This window comes from Amphiprion ocellaris, chromosome 20 (assembly GCF_022539595.1).
Source record: "Amphiprion ocellaris isolate individual 3 ecotype Okinawa chromosome 20, ASM2253959v1, whole genome shotgun sequence".
Classification (NCBI taxonomy): domain Eukaryota; kingdom Metazoa; phylum Chordata; class Actinopteri; family Pomacentridae; genus Amphiprion; species Amphiprion ocellaris.
In genome coordinates this window covers 26,192,570-26,214,935 of record NC_072785.1, presented here as the reverse complement: position 1 = coordinate 26,214,935, position 22,366 = coordinate 26,192,570, and the positions used below count along the sequence as shown (strand labels likewise).

At 39.0% G+C, this 22,366-nt stretch overlaps 1 protein-coding gene across 1 annotated transcript; it reads left to right on the top strand.

Moving 5' to 3' along the window:
* Positions 1–63: 63 nt before the first annotated feature.
* Positions 64–21,123, top strand: psen1 (presenilin 1). The gene is made up of 11 exons (XM_023277762.3): positions 64–220; positions 5,633–5,718; positions 10,200–10,549; positions 10,973–11,114; positions 11,730–11,797; positions 11,935–12,155; positions 14,073–14,171; positions 16,310–16,402; positions 16,507–16,683; positions 18,956–19,074; positions 19,277–21,123. The coding sequence occupies exons 2-11, from the start codon at positions 5,683–5,685 to the stop codon at positions 19,430–19,432; spliced, it is 1,461 nt and encodes a 486-aa protein (XP_023133530.1). The 5' UTR covers positions 64–220; positions 5,633–5,682; the 3' UTR covers positions 19,433–21,123.
* The last annotated feature ends 1,243 nt before the right edge of the window (positions 21,124–22,366 follow it).

The window sequence follows — 22,366 nt, the reverse complement described above, 5'->3', positions numbered from 1 at the left end:
CTATATGTTGACGGTTTATTTAATTCAATATTGTGATTAAAATTTAAATTATGAACCCTCCGAGCAGCGGTGAGCTCTTGAACGCAGCCCGAGCAGGAAGCAGTTCACAGCAGCGGCCGGATGATCTGTGAGGAGGCAGGAACAACAAAGAGGAGAAAGTACCCGGGTTTTAACCACCTCCGCCACACAAATACAACAAATTGTCGACTCTTCCTGGCAGGTGAGTGACAGTATATCAACACCACACTTTGGGAGCCACGTTTAACCGGAGCTTCGCCGGTTAGCTACCGTTAGCCGCCCTGCGCGGCCGCCGCTGCTCTGCCGTTATGACATTACTGGCTAACGTTAACTAGCCGTTTTCTCGAATGATAAAACACCTCCGTTAGCACTGATCGGTAATTAACGTTATCGATCACTGCTTTTAAATCTAATGACAACGTGAGAAGTCAAATTGAACCATTAGCACTTCAGCAGTTATTAACGTATTGCCATTTCCCATGTGTTTAATCAGTAACGTGAACGTTACACACCCACAAATACTTTGGATTGGCATTAATGGTAACGTATCCTGACATATAATTTAACTCTAGTTTTATATTTAATGCGAGTTTATATATCGAATACAAGCCCATATGTACGTAGAAAGAGCTAGTGGTTTCTGAAATCATTTATCTTGCCCAAACTGACCGTGGGAAAGAAGATGTACTATATTTAATACATACATGTTAGATATTCATATATCTTGCAGACTTTACATGCACTGTTTATGTGGTTCACACTGTATATTTTATTTATACTGCCCTGAAAGCTACTCCACTGAGAAATGTCACATTGCACAAGACTTTTGCTTCTTCTTTTACACTGCTGGTTAGATGCTAAACTGCATTTTCATTGTCTTAGTATGTGTACTCTGCAAAAACAGTAAAGTTCTACCAATGCTTTTGTTCAATACAGTTGTGAAAGTTAGACTACTTTATTTTCACTTCTGTGACCAAGTTTTTCAAGTTACACAGTACTGTGTGCATCTTGTTTGCTATTATTGTGACATATATCTACATATAGTTCAGATAATATCACTAGCTGACTACTGCATTTTAAATTTTCTGTTAATATGAGCTCAAAATGAGATGTTTCATGGCATCTTCATTTTTTTTTTGTTGCAAGTTTTAACTCACCCATAATCAGCAATTATTTGAATCTACTTGTCCAATATTGCAGATTCTGAATCAATGACATAAGAGCAAGAATTTCAGACTTTTATCTTTTTAACTTCCTGATGTATTGTTGATCAAACATAGCCTCAAATTTTTATGTGCGAAAAATACGTACTGGAAGTGAATCACAGGGCTGTTTTTTATTATCTTGGATAATGTGTCCTATATCAAGCTGAAATTTCACAATTTTATTAATATCTGTATTTTGTGCTATAAAAATTTCAAGCAAATTAGAGATTATCAAGCAGAAATTGTTCTTAAAAAAATCAAACATTTTGAGATTAAATGATCCTGCTATGTACTTTTGCTGAGATGGGATTTTTCATGCAGGACTTTTACTCAGGGCTGCATAGTGGCGTAGTGGTTAGCACTTTCGCCTTGCAGCGAGAAGATCCCTGGTTCGCGTCCCGGCTTTCCCGGGATCTTTCTGCATGGAGTTTGCATGTTCTCCCTGTGCATGCGTGGGTTCTCTCCGGGTACTCCGGCTTCCTCCCACAGTCCAAAAATATGCTGAGGTTAATTGATTATTCTAAATTGCCCGTAGGTGTGAATGTGAGAGTGCTTGTTTGTCTTTGTATGTGGCCCTGCGACAGACTGGCGACCTGTCTAGGGTGTCCCCTGCCTTCGCCTGAGTCAGCTGGGATAGACTCCAGCCCCCCCCACGACCCTAGTGAGGATTAAGCGGTGTATAGATAATGGATGGATGGATGGACTTTTACTCATACTGGAGTGTTTTAACATAGCTGTATTGTCAGATTAAATTTCTATGTGCAAAAAAGTACTGAAAGTGGATTAACAGGCTCTTTAAAATTAATATTCTGGAAAATATTTGACATATCAAGGTGAAATTTCACAAACATCTTGCTATATATCCACTTCTTATGTTATAAATTGTAAAAATGTGATGATTTGAGATGGAATTACTCTTCTAATCTTTCTCTCACACACAATAATACATTTTAAAATAAAAATAAAACGGCACAAGGAATCCAGGCAGTCTGTGGGTTTGTTAGGTGTATATTTCTGCAGGGTCATAACTTTAGCTCCAAATTATCCAGGTTAATCACTATAATTAATAATACTGTAGGGTCTTAGCCTTGTGTTCTGACTTCTCCCCACAGTTTAAAGACATGCTGAGGTTAATGAGTGATTCTCAATTGGCTGCAGGTGTGAGTGATCTTGGTAGTCTGTCTCTTCGTGTTAGTAACCCTGTGATTGGCTGACAGCCTGTCCAGGTGTAACCTACCTTTCACCCTACATCACCTGGATTAATCCATCTCCACTCTGTTCAGGACAAAGCAGCATATTAATGGTCATAGGTTGGATGGGATTAGCCTTAATGTTCATTATAGTCATATAAACTGTATTTTTAGTAATCTTTTGTGCGGTTACAATCATTAATATTTAAATTGCACAACTAAATTCACACCATGAATAACACCAAAGGCTCTTAACCTGAATATTTAAACTTTTCTTCTGGTGCTGCTGCTTTAAATGTTCTATATAAACGACGGTGACTTAACTTCTTCTGACCTTTTAAAGTTCAGCCAAGGCTAATAGCAGTCTTAATTAGATAAATCGGCTGGGTATCTCCCAACCCTGGAGTCTTTCTAAAATCTATTTTCCTCTTTGTGTTACAATCCCTCTGTTCTGCCGCTCAGTGAGGAGACTTTATCCAGTGAAGCACAAAGAGGGAATTTTATTTAAGAGCTTTTGAAGATTGCAGCTGGATTCGACTCATTGAAACACGATAATGTCAGCCAGAGCTGCAACAATATCGGCGTGGAAAATTGCTGTAACTGTTGAGCTTTAAAAACACTTTTCTGAGTTTTTGGTGCATTTACTATTGTGTAAAATACAGAGAATAACAGAAATCGTTCAGATTCTGAAAGGAAAAGTCCAAATGTAACCCTTTTTTTGGTGAATAGAAACTCAGGAATTCCTTTTTTTGGACAGCATACCTAATTTTGTAAGTTTAACCTCGTGATCAGTTCTCGCTTTTATCAACTTTCCAAAGACAAAAAGATGAAAACATTTCTGTCTAGGTGGACCTCAGGCCTTTTCTTTTGACCTCTTTCCTTGAAACCTTATGCAACCTGAACAAAACATGCTAAGCTGGTTCAAAGTCTAAAAACAACAATGCCGAGATAGAGAAATAGATCATTTAACATATCAATAAATTACATCCTTTGAGCTCACTCTATAGTTTTTTTTACACGCTATTACATTTAAAGCAGAATATGTTAATCAACTAATCAATTTTCTGATTTTTTATTAAGAAGAAAGTCAAATTCTCTGATTTTAGCTACTTAGATTTGATTATTTTCTGGTTTCTTTTCTCCTCTTCACATCAGTTACAGTGAATTTCATTGGAAACGAAGATAAATAGCAAACATAATACGATTTTCCAGTTACTCCAGCAGCAAAAAAGCACTTCCTCTTGTCTGACAGTGAGCTTAGAATAGATTCATTGTTGTCCGAAATGTGGCTAAATAAGGTTTATAATATTTTTGCATTCATTTCTTGTGTGGTCAGCTACTTGTATTTCAGTTTTCTTGTGCAGCATAAGAAAACAGACAATAGCTCTGTGTAAAAACTAGAACTGCAACAGTTATTTGATCAACTATTAAATCGATCAACGATAATTTTATATAATAAGTTAATCATTTTGTATAACTTTATAAGGAAAACAAACTAAATATTCTTTGATTCAAGGTAGTTTATTTGGAATATTTTCAGTTTTTTCTTCTTATTTATGACGGTAAGCTGAATATGTTTGGGTTGTGGACAAAATAATCAAAATTTTTCACCATTTTCTTACCTTTTATAGACCAAAAAACTAGTTGAGTAATCTAGAAAAATGATAGACAATGATAATATCGTTAGTCACAGCATTAATGCCACCTGTGGCTGGACTTTAAAATACATTTTTGCACAGAAAGACGACTATGAATTATGTAGTGACAATAAAAAATGTTCACTTCATACCATTATATACAAAACGAATGATTACTTCTGAGGCTGTGCAATATTGGAAAGAACTGACATTGCGAAACGTTATTTTTCTGCAATATGAAAAAAAAGGAAATCTTTTTCACCAGATGACATGAGTCACTCAATTCGTAAAGAGTTATTAATTGCAGAAGGATTGGAGTGATTTTGTAGAGATCTGCCTCAAAAATCAAAATATAATTTCACACAGAGCTTAAAAAAAACAATTTAAAACATTTCTTATGTGAAATAATACTGACAAAGACTTCCATAGCAGTTTGTTGCTTTGGATTCCAGTCGAATCTGGCTTTGCACTCGTCATGCACACCTTTTGTGTTGCTGATTTAAACGGTCAAACAAAGCGGTTGTGTTGCTTCGTGTGGTGGCAACAGTTGTGAGACACTGTGGACAGAGCGGCTGTTTTTGCTAAACATCATCCTTTCTCACTCTGTGTTTATTTTGCAACAGAATCTTCCTTTTCAGGGTTTCTCTCTCCTGGTCTTCACTCGTTTTGCTGTGCACATACAAAGCCTGCATGTCAATAAAGTCTGTCTTATGAATAAAGTTTAAAAATCAACCCTCTACTAATATGGCTTAAACCTTTAAATCAAAGTAAATTATTAGACAAACTTCCCTTGTAGATTTGTCACAGAAAATGAGAATCACGTGAATTTTCTTTTTGCGTCAAACTGCAAAACTATACACCAGTAAGTGTTTTAATATACACTACCATTCAAAAGTTTGGCAGTTTCATGTTTTCCATGAAATCTCAGACTTTAATTCATGTGCTAACATAACTGTACAAGGGTTTTCTAATCATCAATGAGCCTTTCAACACCATTAGCTAACACAATGTAACATTAGAACACAGGAGTGATGGTTGCTGGAAATGTTCCTCTGTACCTCTATGGAGATATTCCATTAAAAATCAGCTGTTTCCAGCTAGAATAGTCATTTACCACATTAACAATGTCTAGATTGGATTTCTGATTAATTTAATGTTATCTTCACTGAAAAAAAACTGCTTTTCTTTCAAAAATAAGGACATTTCTAGGTGACCCCAAACTTTTGAACGGTAGTGTATTTGCAAATATTGATTTAAGACACATTTTTTTGAGTAATTTTATGTTTTAAATACTACTGGACCTTAAAAAATGTGAAACTATCCTCTTATGTGATTAATGACGGTGTGGCAGATATAAATTCCAACCAGTAAATGTGTTTTTTTTAAAATCTAAAGTCAGTCTTGTAACAGCAGCTCATGTTTACAGTGGAAAAGCTCCAGAATAAGCTTTGCTCTGTTCTGTTTCAACAACTTATCACACCCTCTATCTTTACACCCTCAGTTTTATCCAACGTTGTCGCCAACGAGCTTTTGTAGAACCTATTTCTGGAGTATAATTTAGTTTCCTGCTCTCTTTCCACAGGGTGATACAGGTTGGTTTGCATGTGAGGACAAACGTCGGCCGAGCCAACCATGGCGAACAATGCAGAGGATATTGAAAACAACATGGTCAGTATGAAAGCATGTCGCTCCAACGCCGTGTTGGCGTTAATGTATCGGCTAATGATTACCTAACAGCTGTGTTTCCGTAAAGGAATAGTCATCTGCTCCTGTTGGTGACGTCATCTGATAAGTTGGGGTTGATTTGGCCTTTGCTGCAATAAATTTCCCATAACAGGATGATTACGTTGTGATAAGGAATGATGCGTTTTTACAACGCTGATACGCCCCTACAGCAACATTAAGTTTTTTTTATATGGCAAACAAAGATCATTTAAAACATAATATAAACACCAAGGACAACAGAAGGAAAGTACATCCCTAAGAACATGAGTGGTGTCTTTGAAATTGCTGTTCCTATCAATAAAGGCGTTTCCCTCTCAACTGTGAGAAAAAACCAAAGTCCAGCTTTATAGTTAGTCAATTCGACAACCCTGAGGCTCGTCCAGAGTTTTGTTTACCGCACAACAATTAGATCTGTACAACACTGTCATTTCATTTCTGTCCTGAATTGTCACATTATAGGCAAACTGGTGGGAAAAAGGAGATTTAACACACATTTTTGAATCAAATTTAGAACTAATACAGTGAAGTTTTCAGTATCTTTTTTTTTTTATTATTAAAAAACTGTTGTGTCCTTGAGAGCAACAGCAGCTCATTTTAAATCTTTTTTAAAATGAGAGCATTTCAGATATTTTTGAGCACTTTCAAGTAAGTTTGGACCATTTTTGAGTTATTTTCAACAACTCTTGACTCATTTTGGACATTTTTGAACCAATTTGGAGTCAATGTGGAGCAATTTTATGTTACTTTGGACAAGTTTCAAATACTTTTGCACATTTTTAGACTGAAAATCTAAGCTACTGGATGAATAAATAAATGCAGCATGGCTCAGAAACAGTGAACAGAGGAGCAAGTTGTTGGAGATCCATTTAGCGTGGTGAAACATCTTTCTACAGATGATGAGCAGAGACTGAAATGTGGCTTAAAACAAAATGACTTAAATTGACCATAGTGACTCGAATCTTGTTTGAAATGAGAAAATTTAAGATATTTTTGGGCACCTTCAAGTAAGTTTGAACCATTTTTGAATTATTTTCAATAACTCTTGACTCATTTTGGACATTTTTGGACGGCTTTATTCCCAGTCCTGAGAAACAATGCGGCGCTCCACACTCGCTGAGGTCATTTCGCACAGCGGCCTGTTTAAGAGCTCTGGCAGCTTCTCGCTATTCAGATGGCTCTCCGGAGATATACACCTCCTGTCTTCATTTTCTGCGTACCTGGTGAGATTGCTTCACGTCTGGGCTGCCGCGTGTCTCGACTCGCCTGGCGGCCTGACAGTTTGAGTTCACGCAGTCTCCTTGATTTTCGCGTCCTTATTTTGTCCTGACGGAGACGGATCCTCGGGGTGAGCGGAACAAGCTCGGCGTTGTTATCCTTGGAGGAACTGAGCTACTGAGCCAGTTCAACTCACTTTTGCAGAAAGATCGAGGATTGATGGATTGGTTTGAACTATTTACGTGCCAAATTCTCAGATTAGAATATTCACAATGCCTCTGTTCTCAGCACACACAGCCTGTAAAGATATAATTATGTTTTATGAGTGAAAGGATTGTAGTAGTACAGGGCTGGTTAAACTGGAAATTACTGCCTTAGTTGGCATAAGTTCTGCTATTCAGGGTAATTGTAAAGGTAGCATGATTAAAGGTGCCATATATATATGTTTTTCGTTTTGAATTTTCAGTCGCTTCCAACCAGGTAGCACTAGACCAGGGGTTTCAAACATGCGGCCCGCAGACCAAAACCGGCCCACAAGAGGGTCCAATCCAGCCCATAGGAGGACTTTGTAAAGTGTAAAAATTACAATGAAGACATTAACTGCAATTTGTCTCATTGTCTTATTTTTGTAATATTTTGTCTTGTTTTTTGCCTTTTTATGTCTGGCATTTATCGTTTGTCTCTAGCTTTTGTCGTTTTGTGTTTGCTTTTTGTCTCACTTGTGTTTTTTGTCTCATTTTTGTCATTTTGTTTCTTGTCATGTTCTGCTTTATTTATTGTTTTGTGTATCGTTTTTATCGTTTTGCTTCACACTTTTGTCATTTTTTGTGTCATTTGTCCATTTTTTTGTTGCTTTATACATTTTTTTGTCTCATTTTTTGTCTCTTTTTTTGTTTTGTGTCATTTCTCAAATTTTTTTGTCATTTTGTTTCTTGCTTTTGTCGTTATGTCTCATTTTTGTAATATTTTGTCTTGTTTTTGTCTGTTTATGTGTGGCATTTATCGTGTCTCACATTTTTGTTGTTTTGTGTTTCCTTTTTGTCTCGCTTGTGTTTTTGTCTCATTTTTGTCATTTTTTGTTTTGCTTCATTGTTTTGTGTATCATTTTATTGTTTTGTTTCACGCTTTTGTCATTTTTTGTCATTTCTCCATTTTTTTTGTTGCTTTTTAAATTTTTTGTCTAATTTTTTGTCTCTTTTTGTGTCATTTGTCTCATTTTTTGTCATTTTGTTTCTTGCTTTTGTCGTTGTGTCTCATTTTTGTAATATTTTGTCTTGTTTTTGTTGTTTTTTGTCTTTTTTAAAGTAAAATACTATATCGTTCAGTTCCAGATACCTGTGACTAAATGTTTTGTTCCTTTATAGATACTCTATGATCTATAAGTTGTAATGTATAAATGATAAACTGAGGCATAATGTTGTTGAAATTGAATTTATTTTTCTTCAACAAATTTCAGTTTGTTCATAATGTTTTGTAAAAAGATGGTTCCTTAAATGTGAACATTTTCAGAATGTACTTTTTGCACTAAAACAGAGGAAAAGTTTTTCTAGTTGTGGTTATTTCTAGGTTATTTTGTGATGATTTTACTGGTCTGGCTCACTTGAGATCAAACTGGGCTGTATGTGGGCCCTGAACTAAAATGAGTTTGACACCACTGACCTATACCAACCTGCCTCATGTTTCCTGACCTACATTCTGGGCAGGTGTCTATTATTGTGGCCCACAGTGTCGTTCAGTTGCCTCTCCAGTGAGTCTTTTATCTCCACCATCTTGGACTGCATCCAGCGATGGTCAGTGTCCTGCTTCTGAGCTTGACATCCTTTCCAACCAGAACCTGGTGCATTTGCACTTCCTTTAAGCTCACCCAGGCTGCATAGCAAAACAAGGACACCATCAAGTCCAGCTGCGATGAGGTAGCCGATTACCGTTTCCAGCTGCAGTTCAAGAAGGTGGAGCTGGAGTCTGGCTGCACATTGAGAAGCAGCCAAGTGACACTGAGAATCACAACAATCCTGTCGGCCAACAAGCAGGGAAACATGAGACAGAATGGACCTGAGCTGCCTGATCAGAAGCAACTGGACTTAGTAAAAAAAAAAGTGTGAAAGCACTGGGTACACGAATTGCCAACTCTGATCAGAACTTTTAGAGTAAGATTAGGGCAAACAGAATCCAGATGTTTGTGAATTGAGCCTTTAGCCTGGAATTGGAGGGACAGACTTTGTGTCCATGTTAAAATATATTAACCAGCAAGGGAAATTATGAAGGATGAACATGTGAGAAAATATGTTGTAGATTATCTGTAGTACCTTGTTGCACCACCAGGTGGAGCCTTATACTGTTTATCACTGTAGCAACCAAGGAGGCATCACTCACAAGGAATGTTGTGCTGGCAAGAACAGTGCATTGACACAATTTAGCTAGTAATGGGGCACCATGAGAAAGTCTAATGTGATGCTTAATGCCAACCAGGACTTTGTTCTTTTACACCACCCTTCAAAAGTTTGGACACGCCTTCTCATTCAGTGCTTTTTATTTATTTGTATTATTTTCTATATTGCAGATTAATGCTGAAGATTAACACTTTTTTTTTTACAATATAATTCCGTATTTCTTTTATAGTTTTGTTGTCTTCAGTATTAATCTACAATGTAGAAAATAATGAAATAAAAACCATTGAATGAGAAGGTGTGTCCAAACTGTTGACTGGTAGTGTAGGTGAGCCGAAGTGCACTATGACAGTGTCACATGACTGCATTCAAAAGAGTTTCATAAATACCCAAAATGATGTCCAGTGAGTTCATTTTGTGTAACGGATAAATGATTACTGACTGATATGACTTATAGATTATTGTTACTGTAGTTGTTGGGGGGAAAAGTTGCAATCCTGTATTTGCCAAACGCCTTCTTCATATGATCTTCTGTCCAGATTGTCAACCTTTACTGTATTATACTCTGTGTTTTAGACCACTGGCCCATCAAGATGCCTCTAATTTGTTTATATTTTATCATTTAATGTGGCTGTATTTGACCCTATCTACACAGACTGATTGTTCTGGCTATGCTCAGTGTGTTATCCGTTTTTAGATCTTCTAAACTATTGTAAATGCTTATTGTCCTGTAATTAAAGAGATGTCTTTTAGCGATTATGTGTCCTCCTAAATATTGAGTCTGCTCAGAAAATAATGTGATTTTTCTCCCTTTATCAACAGGACCAACAGCAGACTAATACAGTCCCAGAACCCCCTCAGGAGGCCAGTGTGACCAGAGCGAGGTCAAGGGGAGGTTCAGGAGCTGGAGGAGGAGGAGGTGATCGAGGAGGAGGAGGAGGAGGTGGTGACGCTGGAGGCAACAGTAGCAGCCCGGAGCAGAACGGGCAGCCTCCCGCCGCTCGTCCTCCGCTGGTGGTGGAGACCGAGGAGGACGAGGATGAAGAGCTGACCTTGAAATACGGCGCCAAGCACGTCATCATGCTGTTCGTCCCCGTGACGCTCTGCATGGTGGTCGTCGTGGCGACCATAAAGTCTGTCAGCTTCTACACGCAGAATGACGGCCAGAGACTGTGAGTGTTGACTGATATCAGCATTAGTCAGTTAGGACAGTTTAAATAAGATGTAATGCTGCTGCTCTGCCACTAGGTGACGTCAATGTAACGCATTATATCTGCATAGTTTGAATACCAAGACTGCACTGTAATTGCATAAGATCATTATGGCCCATTCTGAATCTGGCCCAGAACGCGTAATCATAGTATTTTTTATCTTTAGCTGCCACCCAGAGCAGTTTATCTCTCCTGAAATAGCTCTAAGCCTAAACACTAAGCTCCCAAAGTTAACTATAATAACACGACATAGAGTGAAAGCCATCGTATACAAGCAAATATACAGTGAGATTTCTTCACTGTGTTTGTTATACTTTCTATTCTTTGCTGTTGTGTTTACGTCTCTTGATGATGATGATGAGTGTTTGTCATGTGCATTTCCAGGATCTACACACCGTTTCCTGAAGACACAGACACAGTAGCACAAAGAGCATTAAACTCCATCCTGAACGCCACCATCATGATCACTGTGATCATCGTCATGACTCTGGTGCTGGTGCTGTTATACAAGTACCGCTGCTACAAGGTACAGGCTTCTCACGACACACAGAACCACAAATAACACATTACACATTCAGTTATTGTAGTAATAACAGCCCACATGTTACTCACAACCATAATCACATCTCTGTACCAATCGAATGTCCATCCTCTTCAGATTTTATGAGTTATACATGTACACAGAACTGCATGATATTGGATATTAGGTTTTTGTGGTCTTATCCAGTACCAGCTCCATGTATAAAATATAGCAGCTGTGGATGAGAGAAGAGCTGACAGCTGGAAATCAAAGACATCACATTAAACTCTACGTTCTGCTTGTTTGACCTCCTGTCTTCTCCTGTCCTTACTTAAAGGGACACTTCGTCATCACAGAGACGTCACTGATGTTATTAATTCTACCTGCGCTTTACCTGTTATATAAAAATGTCAGCAGAAAAGTGTAGAAAATGACCATAAATCACGTTCTGCAAAGTTGCACAGGTGAAGCTTGATGATTTTAAAACCCAAACTCCTGTTAAACCGGAGCACCAGACAGATGGATAGACAGCCTCTACCATCTAACAGTCTTGTTAGTTTAAAACAAACACCAGAAGGTTCTTTTTAGATTTAATATTAACTCTGATTTTTATTTTCACAGGTGATCCAAGGCTGGCTCTTCCTCTCCTCCCTCCTCCTGCTCTTCTTCTTTTCCTACATCTACCTCAAGTAAGCAGCACACCTCATCATTTTATTCCCAAACTTGCATTAAAAATTCATAAATGTCAACTTATTTAACTCTTTATGATGGTACATGGTGGATTTTTTCCAGGTGTTTTCATCATACCTCTCCTCTTTTCCAACAGAGAGGTTTTCAAGACCTACAACGTGGCCATGGACTACTTCACCCTGGCCATAATAATTTGGAACTTTGGCGTCGTGGGCATGATGTGCATCCACTGGAAAGGACCTCTGCGGCTCCAGCAGGCCTACCTCATCATGATCAGCGCCCTCATGGCCCTGGTTTTCATCAAGTACCTGCCAGAGTGGACCGCCTGGCTCATATTGGCCGTCATCTCCGTCTACGGTAAATCCTCGCGTCTACTTTCTGGCCTCTAAGCAAGAAAGCTCGAGTATTTAAGCAACCTTTTGAAGATGAGCATCAGTCGTCTGGTTTCTTTTATCAGCTGCATTAGACAAGCGGATGACACAGCCTGAAGGAAAAGGGGAAATTTAAAATGTATCATCGAACCAAGTTTAGAGTTAACATGTGCTATTTTTATTTTAGAACATTTTGGCAGTTTAGCTTTTTTCTAGATTTATATACAATGAATTTAACCTTATGGCGTATCCCTTCTAACAGAACTGTGGTATGTATTCTTATTTATTGTAAGGATTATTTCCTCTCCAGTGGTACATATGAAACAAATGCTGACATCACATAGCGTGCTGTAAGGAAGGATGTTTCTCAAGACTAAACATTTGCACAGATTTTTGACAAAACCGGGCTAAAAAGTTTGTGAGGAATAGAAATGTGGGGGAGTCAAAGTATAAAAGCTGAACAAAATTTCCAGGGAGCACAGTTTCAAATGATCAAAGTACTGAATCAGCAGTCACAGAGATGTTTTGGATCAGTGTCCAAAAGTAAACTATGTTTTCTCTCCTGTCTTGGTGTAGTAAATGTCAACTTTTTTGTGAGAAAGTAGCATCAATGGCTTAAATCAGTGGTCCCCAACCACCGGGCCGCACAGAGAGAATAAAAACGGTTTATTTTATATTTTATTTCTGGCGCAGTCTGCAGGGTGTTTTATTTTGGAAAAATGACTAGATCATCTTCCCGTCGCTTCCGTTTGTGCTTGTTTCCTGCACTTGATGTTAAATGAAGCCGTTAATCTGCCAAAATTAATAAAAACAAATGTCTCTGGAGAGCTTCTTTTAAAAGAGGGAGAAACTTGATGCTGACACTGAAGAAAAAAGTACATATTTAGCAATAACAAGTCATTTTATTTGTTCAGGACTCTTTAAAAAAACAGATTTGGATGAAATTTTCAGTGAAGGTCAGAAATGATACACGGATCAAGTGATTAGATTTTGGCAGTGATGCGGCTTATAGTCTGGATGCACGGATTTGTTAAAGATTTCTGTATCATTGCGAGATAGCAGCACGGCGTCACTGTAACTATGACAACAAGTGAACACTACATCAGCTGCTGGCTGATGATCAAATCTACCACTGTGGACTTATCGGGACTTATCCGTCCGAAATGACACAAGGAACAGTTGATTAAGTTGTGGGGGTGTTTCTGAGTCCAATCAATTCCGCCTGCTACATATTTAAGTCACGCGATTCAGTATCCATACATAAAGTACGCATTCATAACACACGTCTGTGCTCAGCACAATGTCATTTTTTATTAAAGATTTCATCTGTCAGAAATAATACGACAACTGAGCAGCCTCAGCAGAGTACTGGGCTCTCTGAGTGCTTTTCTTGTTTGTTATGTATGTGATGACCAGTCATAGAAAATTGTTAGATAGATTTTTTTTAAAAAAAGTAGAATTGAAAATTGCTTGAATCTGGTCTGTGGTGCAAAAAACGTTGTACACCGCTGTCTTCAATAATGCATATAATTTTTGCAGAAGTTCAGATGGTGCCGTGTTGTTTTGCTCTTTCTTCCAACACCGTGCACTGAGACAAAGTTCAGGTTATATTTGGCATAATAAATTAGATTTCTAGTGATTGTTCAGTTTCCAGTTCAAAGAAAAAAGTTTATCAGGAACAGAACTGAAGTGATTCTGAGAATCTTAGTTTACTCATTTCATTATGTGGAGAAATGAGCTCTTAAAAGATGAAGGAGAGCATTTTGGGCTGCCAGAGCCAGAATCTGACCACTTCCCTGCCTGTTGTTATCACAGATGTCCTGTGAAGCTTTTCAGCCTCTCAAAGAGCTCTTTGTTCGGTGCCTAACATCTCTTGTCTGGTCTCTGTCTTGTTTCCTCTCAGATCTGCTGGCGGTTCTTTGTCCCAAAGGGCCTCTGAGGATCCTGGTGGAGACGGCTCAGGAGAGGAACGAACCCATCTTCCCAGCTCTCATCTATTCTTGTAAGATCCAACACCGTCTACAGGCCGACTTTATTACGTTTATTAACTCTTTACTGGAGCTAAACACACAGAAACTAAAGATTTCACTTCAGCAGTTAGAAATCAACTGATACTTCAGATTCTTATAGGATTTTAACCATAATATTAAAATATATCCGGTAAATTAACCTTACTATTTAAACTTCTCAGGTAAGTTCCAGTCTTATTTCTATATATAAAATCACTTTGGCTCAAGGGTTGTTGATTTAAATGTGCTATTAAAACAGTTAGGAGATGTGACTTCACAGTAGCTTTCAGTGCTTTCATTTCCACATCTTTAAACATTTCCACTTGAAGTCAATCTTAAAGCCCTGTCAGCACTTTTACACACTTTATCTTCTTTTACTGCAGCTCTAATTCATTGTTTCAGCTTTTGGCTTCTATTTCAAATCCTACTTTCGCTGTTTTTAAATGGTCAGACATCAACTAAATCTTTAACTCTTAATCTAATGACTGCGTTCCAAATCACATTCTTTTTCTTTTTATTTAAACTACAGCTGTCCCCAACAACATACTGTTTCATGCAGTTTGTATACAACTGGGACTACTGCTACTACTTTATAATATTAAGTCTTTAACTTTTACTGTCACAGTATGTCGTGTATAAAATAAGCTGTCATCTGTCTGCAGGTCAGAATGGGCAGAAAAGCATGTTAATGTACACATCCATGTGTTTTTAGTATGCTTCATCTGACATACCATGTATTGAGACACACTAAATAGTATGGAAGTTTGGATATAGGAACACACCCAGTGTCTGCTTCTTTGGATTCTATAGCCAGTTTTATTCACTCACGCTAATACCATGTTGTTTTAAAGCTGTGTTTTAAAATGAAACAATCTCCATCTAGATGAGCGCTTTAACTTTTTAATTCTCCATCGGTACTAAGCCGGTTGGAAATGTTTGCACAAAGCTGTTGATGTGGGTGTGGTTGCTGAATTTCTGTCATTGTACAGCGAGAGAACAGCAATACCAGAAACTAAGACCAGAGATGTCTTTGCTTGAACTGACATTAAGATGAAGCTGTTACTAAAAATACGCGACACAAACTGATGTCTCTGTTGTCTTCTGAGAAAGGATAACATAATATGGGCATGATGAATCAGATATGAGCACGTAGCCACTGATTAGACCAATCAGAAAGTTTGCAAAAGTGTCGGTTTCTGCCTGTCCAGACTAAAACACAACCCAAGTTTTCAAACCAAAACAGGTTCAGTAGTGTTTTCAGGAGGCTCCTTTTTACGGATCCTAAAACCAATGGAATAGTGTGGATGTTAGGCGTAAATATAGCAGAAATTATGTCGTAGAAGCAGCTTAATTGTCATTATATTGAAGTCAGACAACAATATAACAACTATTGGATGGTATTCCTGAGGTATAAAAACAGTTAAGACAATTAGTAATTAAACTGTTTAAGACAAACAAAACATTAGAATTAAATACAATACAATGTAAATGCATCAGATAGGCAGCAGCAATATAAAATTATATAGACATGACCCCCATAATGCTTTTTAAAACAAAACTTTATCACTGCTGATGTGGCCGAACATTTAATTATCTTTTAAACCTTTCATTTCAAGTGACTCTTCAGTTACTCACATCAAATCCTGCTTCTACTCCATCCTGATCTGATGTTTTAACAGCTTCAGGTGGTTACACTAAAATATCCCATAAGCTGCTTTAAATGGTGAGACATCAGTCCACTCTTCAACTCCTTTCAGATGCTTCCAGTGCTTTAACTTCAACTGACACTTCAACTCTAAAGTATTTCCACTCAGCGACTCTCAAACAGCTTTTAGCACTTTCACTTCACTTGAATCCTTTCAGTAGTTAAAGCTGTGTTACCTTAAGCTTCCTGTGCTTCTGTTAAAATACCACTTCAACTTCATGCAGTGCTTGCCTTTTAATTGCCAATTTAACTGACTTTAGTGCTTCAATAGAGGGTGCAGTTTTATGTCTGAAGAGCTCCAACGTCAGCTGTTACTGCCGTGCAAAAATGTTTAAAAAATCTAAAGTTATTGCAGTTGGAGCAAAGACACTTCCTACAACAACCTTGAAACCTTCTGGTATTTTAATCGACTCACTTCTTCCACAGCTACGATGGTTTGGCTCGTCAACATGGCCGACACCGACAGGCCGAAGAGGAACTCCACAGAAGCAGCTTCGCCCCAACAAGAGACTCAACAAGGTGAGCGTTGAGTCTGGATGATTGATTAGGTTTCAGGTCGGTGCCAGATGGTTACTGCTCAAACTGTGCGGCCGTTGTTGAGTCCGTCTGATCTCACCTGACAGCGCCGATAGCGTCTCCGACCCCCTCGAGTCCGTCTCAGGACGACGGAGGATTCACCTCCAACTGGATCAGCAACCAGGAGCACCAGCTGGGACCGATGCAGTCCACCGAGGAGACCCGACGGGAGATCCAGCAGATGCCCTCCGCCCGACCTCCGCCTGAAGACGACGACGAGGAGCGTGAGTCATGAAAGCAGAATAATAAACCTCCTTTAGCTGACATTTGAAGCCAGTAAATCTAGTAAATATTGTGTATTTAAACGTGTCATCATCCGGCTGTGAGGGAGTTTTACTGTAGTTTGAAGTAGTAGTGAAGTAACGAGCCAGTATTTAAATATTGCTGTTTGTTTTAATGTTATTCCTCGAGTTTGAGTCCGACCCAGGGCCATTTGCTACAGGTCCTTCCCCTACTCTCCTCCCTATGTTTCCTGTCTCTCACTCTCCGTCCTACATAATTTTAAAAAAGCCTAAAAATGCCAAAAAAAGCTCAAATTACACCATTTGACAGAATAAGAAAATGAAAAAAAAAAAACAGAATCGTATTAGATTTTTAGCTTTCCAACTGTCCTTGAATGTCCAGTGTGTGTGTGACATACGGTTCAATACATAAGCTTAAATTTGTGATATTTAATTAAAAATCACTTCATTCTACATCAAAAAATTGCCAAAAATACACTGTGTGCACTAAGACAATCACGTGATAAAAGTTAAGTATAAATTAAGTACAGGGGGTCATCGGTTTACGACATCCTCGACCTATGGCGTTACGTCAAAACTGGTTATGTGGCAAGTGGAGCAGATGAATACGTCGTTGCACTGCGCTATAAGACGGCTTTGTTTACATTCTCCGGTTGTACATCATCTTGGATTGTGCTACATCCGCTAACTTTTTGCCTTTCATTATGACTCCCAAGCATCAGTCAGACTCTTCTGATGGCAGTGCTTCGAAGAAAAGGAAAACCATCTCCATGTGTGCAGTCTACACTGCAACATCCAGCTGGTTAAACTCATGCTTGAAAAATGAGTCATGAGTTGTAGCAAACTTGACTTCTTTCATGTGGCTCTTGATACACATTACAGAGTGAAAAGTGCAACAAAAACTGAATACAACAGCATAAATACAAGTAAATAAATCATTTTAACTGAACCAGTAGGTCCAAAAAAGAAACTGATCAGAAAATATAAAATACTCGAGTATTAAAATATATTCAGCATGGCTTCTGAAGAATGAACAGAGGAGCAGGTTGTTGGAAGATACATTCAGCATGGTGAAGAGTCGTGTGAAAACAGCTGATTTGTAGAGGTTGCATTAAAATAGTTAAATATCTAATGTGTGTGAAGCCACATTTTTTTCCAGTAAAAGCGTGTTCCCACTCAGATCAGTATTCATTGGAACATTGGATCATAAAAACTACTTTTCTATACGACATGCACAAGATGTGACGTTTAAATGAGCACAGAACCAGTATTTTGCTTTTTGTGGCTTAAAAATGGACATTTGGTTGATTAGAGTTGCAAAAAGTTTAATTTATTCAGTTTAATTTCTTATATTGGATTTTTTTGGCCACTTTGAAGGAGCTGAAATAGCTGAAAATACAATACTAGCAATACATTATCATCTACACCAACATTGAACAGGTGCAGAGTAACATCAGCATCCATGCAAGTGCAGTATTCTATTTCCTTTCAGCTCTTTTTTTTTGGTCTCCAGCACATCTTGAAGGAACTATTTTTCTCTGCATGGCTTCACTCTCTTCTCAACAGGTCATTATTCTTGTCTGTTTGAAGAACAGGAAGCCTGCTGTGGATAGTTAGATATTTTCTTCTAAAAAAAAAATCAAAACACAGAGACAGTGATTCAACACAGTAGATGTCAAGACATGCTGTAATACTCTGAAGGACTGAGGAAGAACATTAATCTTTAATTTGTCTGTTTCCTGTTGCTTTACTAGACAAACTACTAGCTGTTTAAATCCTTATGTCATCACATGCAAAAATAAAAAAAAGACATCAAATGTGCATCAGAAGTAGTAGTGATAGTGCATTACTGTCCCTTCAGATTTAACTCTCTACTGGACTCTGTAATTCAGACTCAGATTGTCTCCTCCTGCCTCCTCGCTGTGTAATCATCATCTTTCACTTCCCTGTTTTCCGAACACATTAAACGTTTATAGGAATGTTTTTATGCGTTCCCCTTTCTGCGAAATTAGTGCGTTCGTGAATGTTTTTAGTCCGAGAAAATTAGGAAGCGATTATTCACTGCAATTGCTAGGTTTCATGTCTATTTGAGGGGCCTGCGCTCTTTTCTGACTCGGAGCGTGGGTAAATACGGGGTCGGAGCTGTTGTTTGCATGGTAATTACAGCTGAGGGGGCCGGAGGGTGTGGGGCCGGAGCGAACCTCGTGTTTGAATTGACTCCACCCTGAATGCGGTGTCCTCCTGGTGTTCTCAGGGGGCGTCAAGCTGGGCCTCGGAGACTTCATCTTCTACAGCATGCTGGTGGGAAAGGCGTCAGCCACGGCCAGCGGCGACTGGAACACCACGCTCGCCTGCTTCGTAGCCATCCTCATTGTGAGTTGCCTATTTTGGTGTCACGTTCGAGTCACCGCAAAACCTCATCTCAGCACAATATGTAACCCCACTTTATGTGAACCGCTTGATTGTATAACAAGCTGTGTGTGTTTTGGTTTTTTTTCCCCCCGCTGTGCTGATTTAGTTTGGTACACAATGTGCCGTTTCCTCAGGGTTTAATTTCCTCTGTGTGCCCCCGCAGGGCCTGTGTCTGACCCTGCTGCTGCTCGCCATCTTCAAGAAAGCCCTGCCCGCTCTGCCCATCTCCATCTTTTTCGGCCTGGTCTTCTACTTCGCCACAGACAATCTGGTACAGCCCTTCATGGACAAGCTGGCACTACACCAGTTCTACATTTAGCAGGACGCTGCCCCGATAACCCTCACCCACATAGCTCTCTGGCCAACAACACGAGAGCGGTCCCATGGCAGCCGGAGGAACAAAAGGTCGATGCCGGGGCCCCTCCCGTCCCCACATCCCCTCCTAAGACCTCCTGATGCCGGGACACACCATGTTCTTTTTCTTGGTTTTTTTTTTTTTTTTTGTAGTTGTTGCTCTGCCTTTCTTTCTGGCACCAAGGGAGGGTTTTTTCCCCCGACGACGGTTAAATAAACGTTTTAATTCAGTTTTAAAACCAAGAAGCGACGTTTCTCGCTCGACTCGGGGCCCCGTCTTCGATCTAAGCGGGAACATTTTTACCGTTTAATTATCCAGGGAAGCTTCAGCGCCCCTGCTTCACATCCACAAACACCGTCCTGGGGCTTTACAGCAGGTGCCTTGCTCAGGGACACCTTGGCGGTAGCTGTTGAGCAAAGGGAGGTAATTTTTCATGAACTCCCCCTTTCGAAGACTTAATTAAACATCTTTCATCACATGCGAGCTACAACCGCCCCCCCCTAAGATGACAAAAGCCTTCATACACGAGACTAACGGACACTGGACGGTGATGATAATAGATAGAAATGTGTAGTTTGATTGTGTTTGAGATGTCAGTCACCGGAGTGTGCTTTCCTCACTGCTGGTAGGAGTGTTTTTTCTTCACTTTAGACACTAAATTCAAAGCTCTGATGGACGAGTTACACCCACGAAGACGGACGCTTTCATCACGCAGGAGGATTTTACTCTCCAGGACTGAATTGTGAGTGTTGTTGTGACACCGAATCATCACCCTTGAAGTTTTAAATCACGTTGGAATTCACGGCTCTGAGAGGGAGGGAGGAGCTCAAACGCTCACCTGTCAGCCGCCAGCAGTTCTGCTGGGGCAGTTGGAGGTTCAGTGCCTTGCTCAAGGGCATTTCAGTAGTTGTTGTTGTCGTTACTGTGGGACAGAAACGTGCTTTTCATTCTATTCCCCCCCCCGACCGTAATTTTTTGATTTCTTTCTCTCTCGACCTGTCCAGTGATTGTAACCTGTGATCATTCGGTCACAAAGTCTGAACCTTTAGGCTACAGCTGCCCTCATGACGCTCGCCTGGTGCTGTTTGGATCTATGCTACATCAAACACGAATACTGTTGTGTTTTTGGGTTTTTTTTCCCCACGATTATGCAGAAGAGGAACTTTGTATTTTTTGAGATACGACGGTTAAGTGTTAACTGCGTTCCTGCTAAAAATCAGAAAACTGAAACGGTTCATTCGGTTATTATCAATGAGGGAATAGATGTAGTTGAATTTGATACTTGAATTTGCGAACATTTTTTGGGGAAATCTCCATTTACGAAGCGCAAAAAGCTGAACCGACATTTAAATCTCGTTCAAAAGAAACCAAAACATTTTAAATCAAGGTTTGTGAGAGAGACTGTAGAGGACCAGCTGCACTCTTCTGTTGTTGCACTCGAGCTTCATGCTTGCAGATAAAAGAATCCAAGAGGGAACAAAATAATGATATTTGTTCTGAGACTCTGGTTTTTTTTTTTTTCTTGTTCCCTTTTTGTTTTTAGGGAATATGTTGGGTGACTGGCTTTTTTCTGTCCTTTACATGCATATGTGTGTTATGCAAGGTTATTCTGATTCAGATTTTGTTCTTTTTTTAATAAACAATGAAACTGAAAACGGGCTATATTTTTATTCTTTCTCACCCTGTGTTGACCGCAGCGTCGCTCTGAAGGTGGTAATCTGTCAAAACAGTTGGGTTTCGGTGGCAGCTATACTAGTGTTTTTTGCAGTTTACCAGCCGGCGTTGGACTACCTATCTGAATTTGATTGTGTTCTAGACTACGAGAAGTGTAGTTAACGATCTTGTGTGCTCACAAAACTCAGTCTGCATGGAAGTGAGTTGCTGGGAACTGCAGCGTTTTGATCTGCAGCAGGTCAAGATGTTAAAAAAATGGTTTCAGGGCCTATATATTTAACACTGAGACGAATTTTCTCAGCTTGGACTTGAAGTTTACAACAGAAACCTTCCTTTAAAACTGCTGGTGTTGAGTCTGAAGGATTCAGGCATTTTTTTTTTTGTTTGTTTTGATTTAATAGCGTCAATTCAAAACAGAGCACATCAGATTGTCAAGTCAAGACTTTCCAATGTTCCAATAAAGAGAGAAATCCAACCATTCCCTGTCTGCAGCAGTTAGTGCCAGTAGGAACAAGAAACTCATTATTTTTAGGAAGAAACATCAGTCATCTAGTTTTTTTTTGTCGAGAGAATAACCCAGTTTGTGCTCCTTTGGTTCTGTATCAGTCAGATTTTACTTTTCGGTACTTTAAGTGAGAGAAAAAATCCACAGGGTAGTAGAAATGCACTGGGAGACTAAAGCTCAGCAAGATACTAGTGAAATACTAGAAATAAAACTAGAACTGCAGGCAAATATAACAGGATTTAGCACCACTTTCCAATTCAGAATCGATGCCACTCCCACTCTCCATTTAAAATCCTTCTGCTCACATACAAGACTAAATATAGGGAGGATGTGCAATGTAAAAAAAAATAGATAAAAGACAAATAAAATTGACAAAAAGTTATTCTGTGCTTTTCAAGGCTCCCTCACTGTATGAAAGTGCAATATTAAATGTCCAGAGTACTTCCAGTTTCCAGTATTCCAGTTTGAACTAAATAGGAAGGATTTAAACTAAGTGGTGAGGATGGTGAGGATACACAAGATCTCAGAAAAACAGATGGTGTGCTTTACAAATTACCTCATTTTAAGGTTGTAATTGGTTGATGTGGACAAAAATTTTTTGGTTGTGTTTGTGGTGTTGTTTGTTTTTTGGTATTTTTGTCTTCATTAAATCAATATACTTGAGAAAGGAAGGACATTTAGGAAGTAGAGCAGTGGAAATACATGCAGTAAAAGTCCAG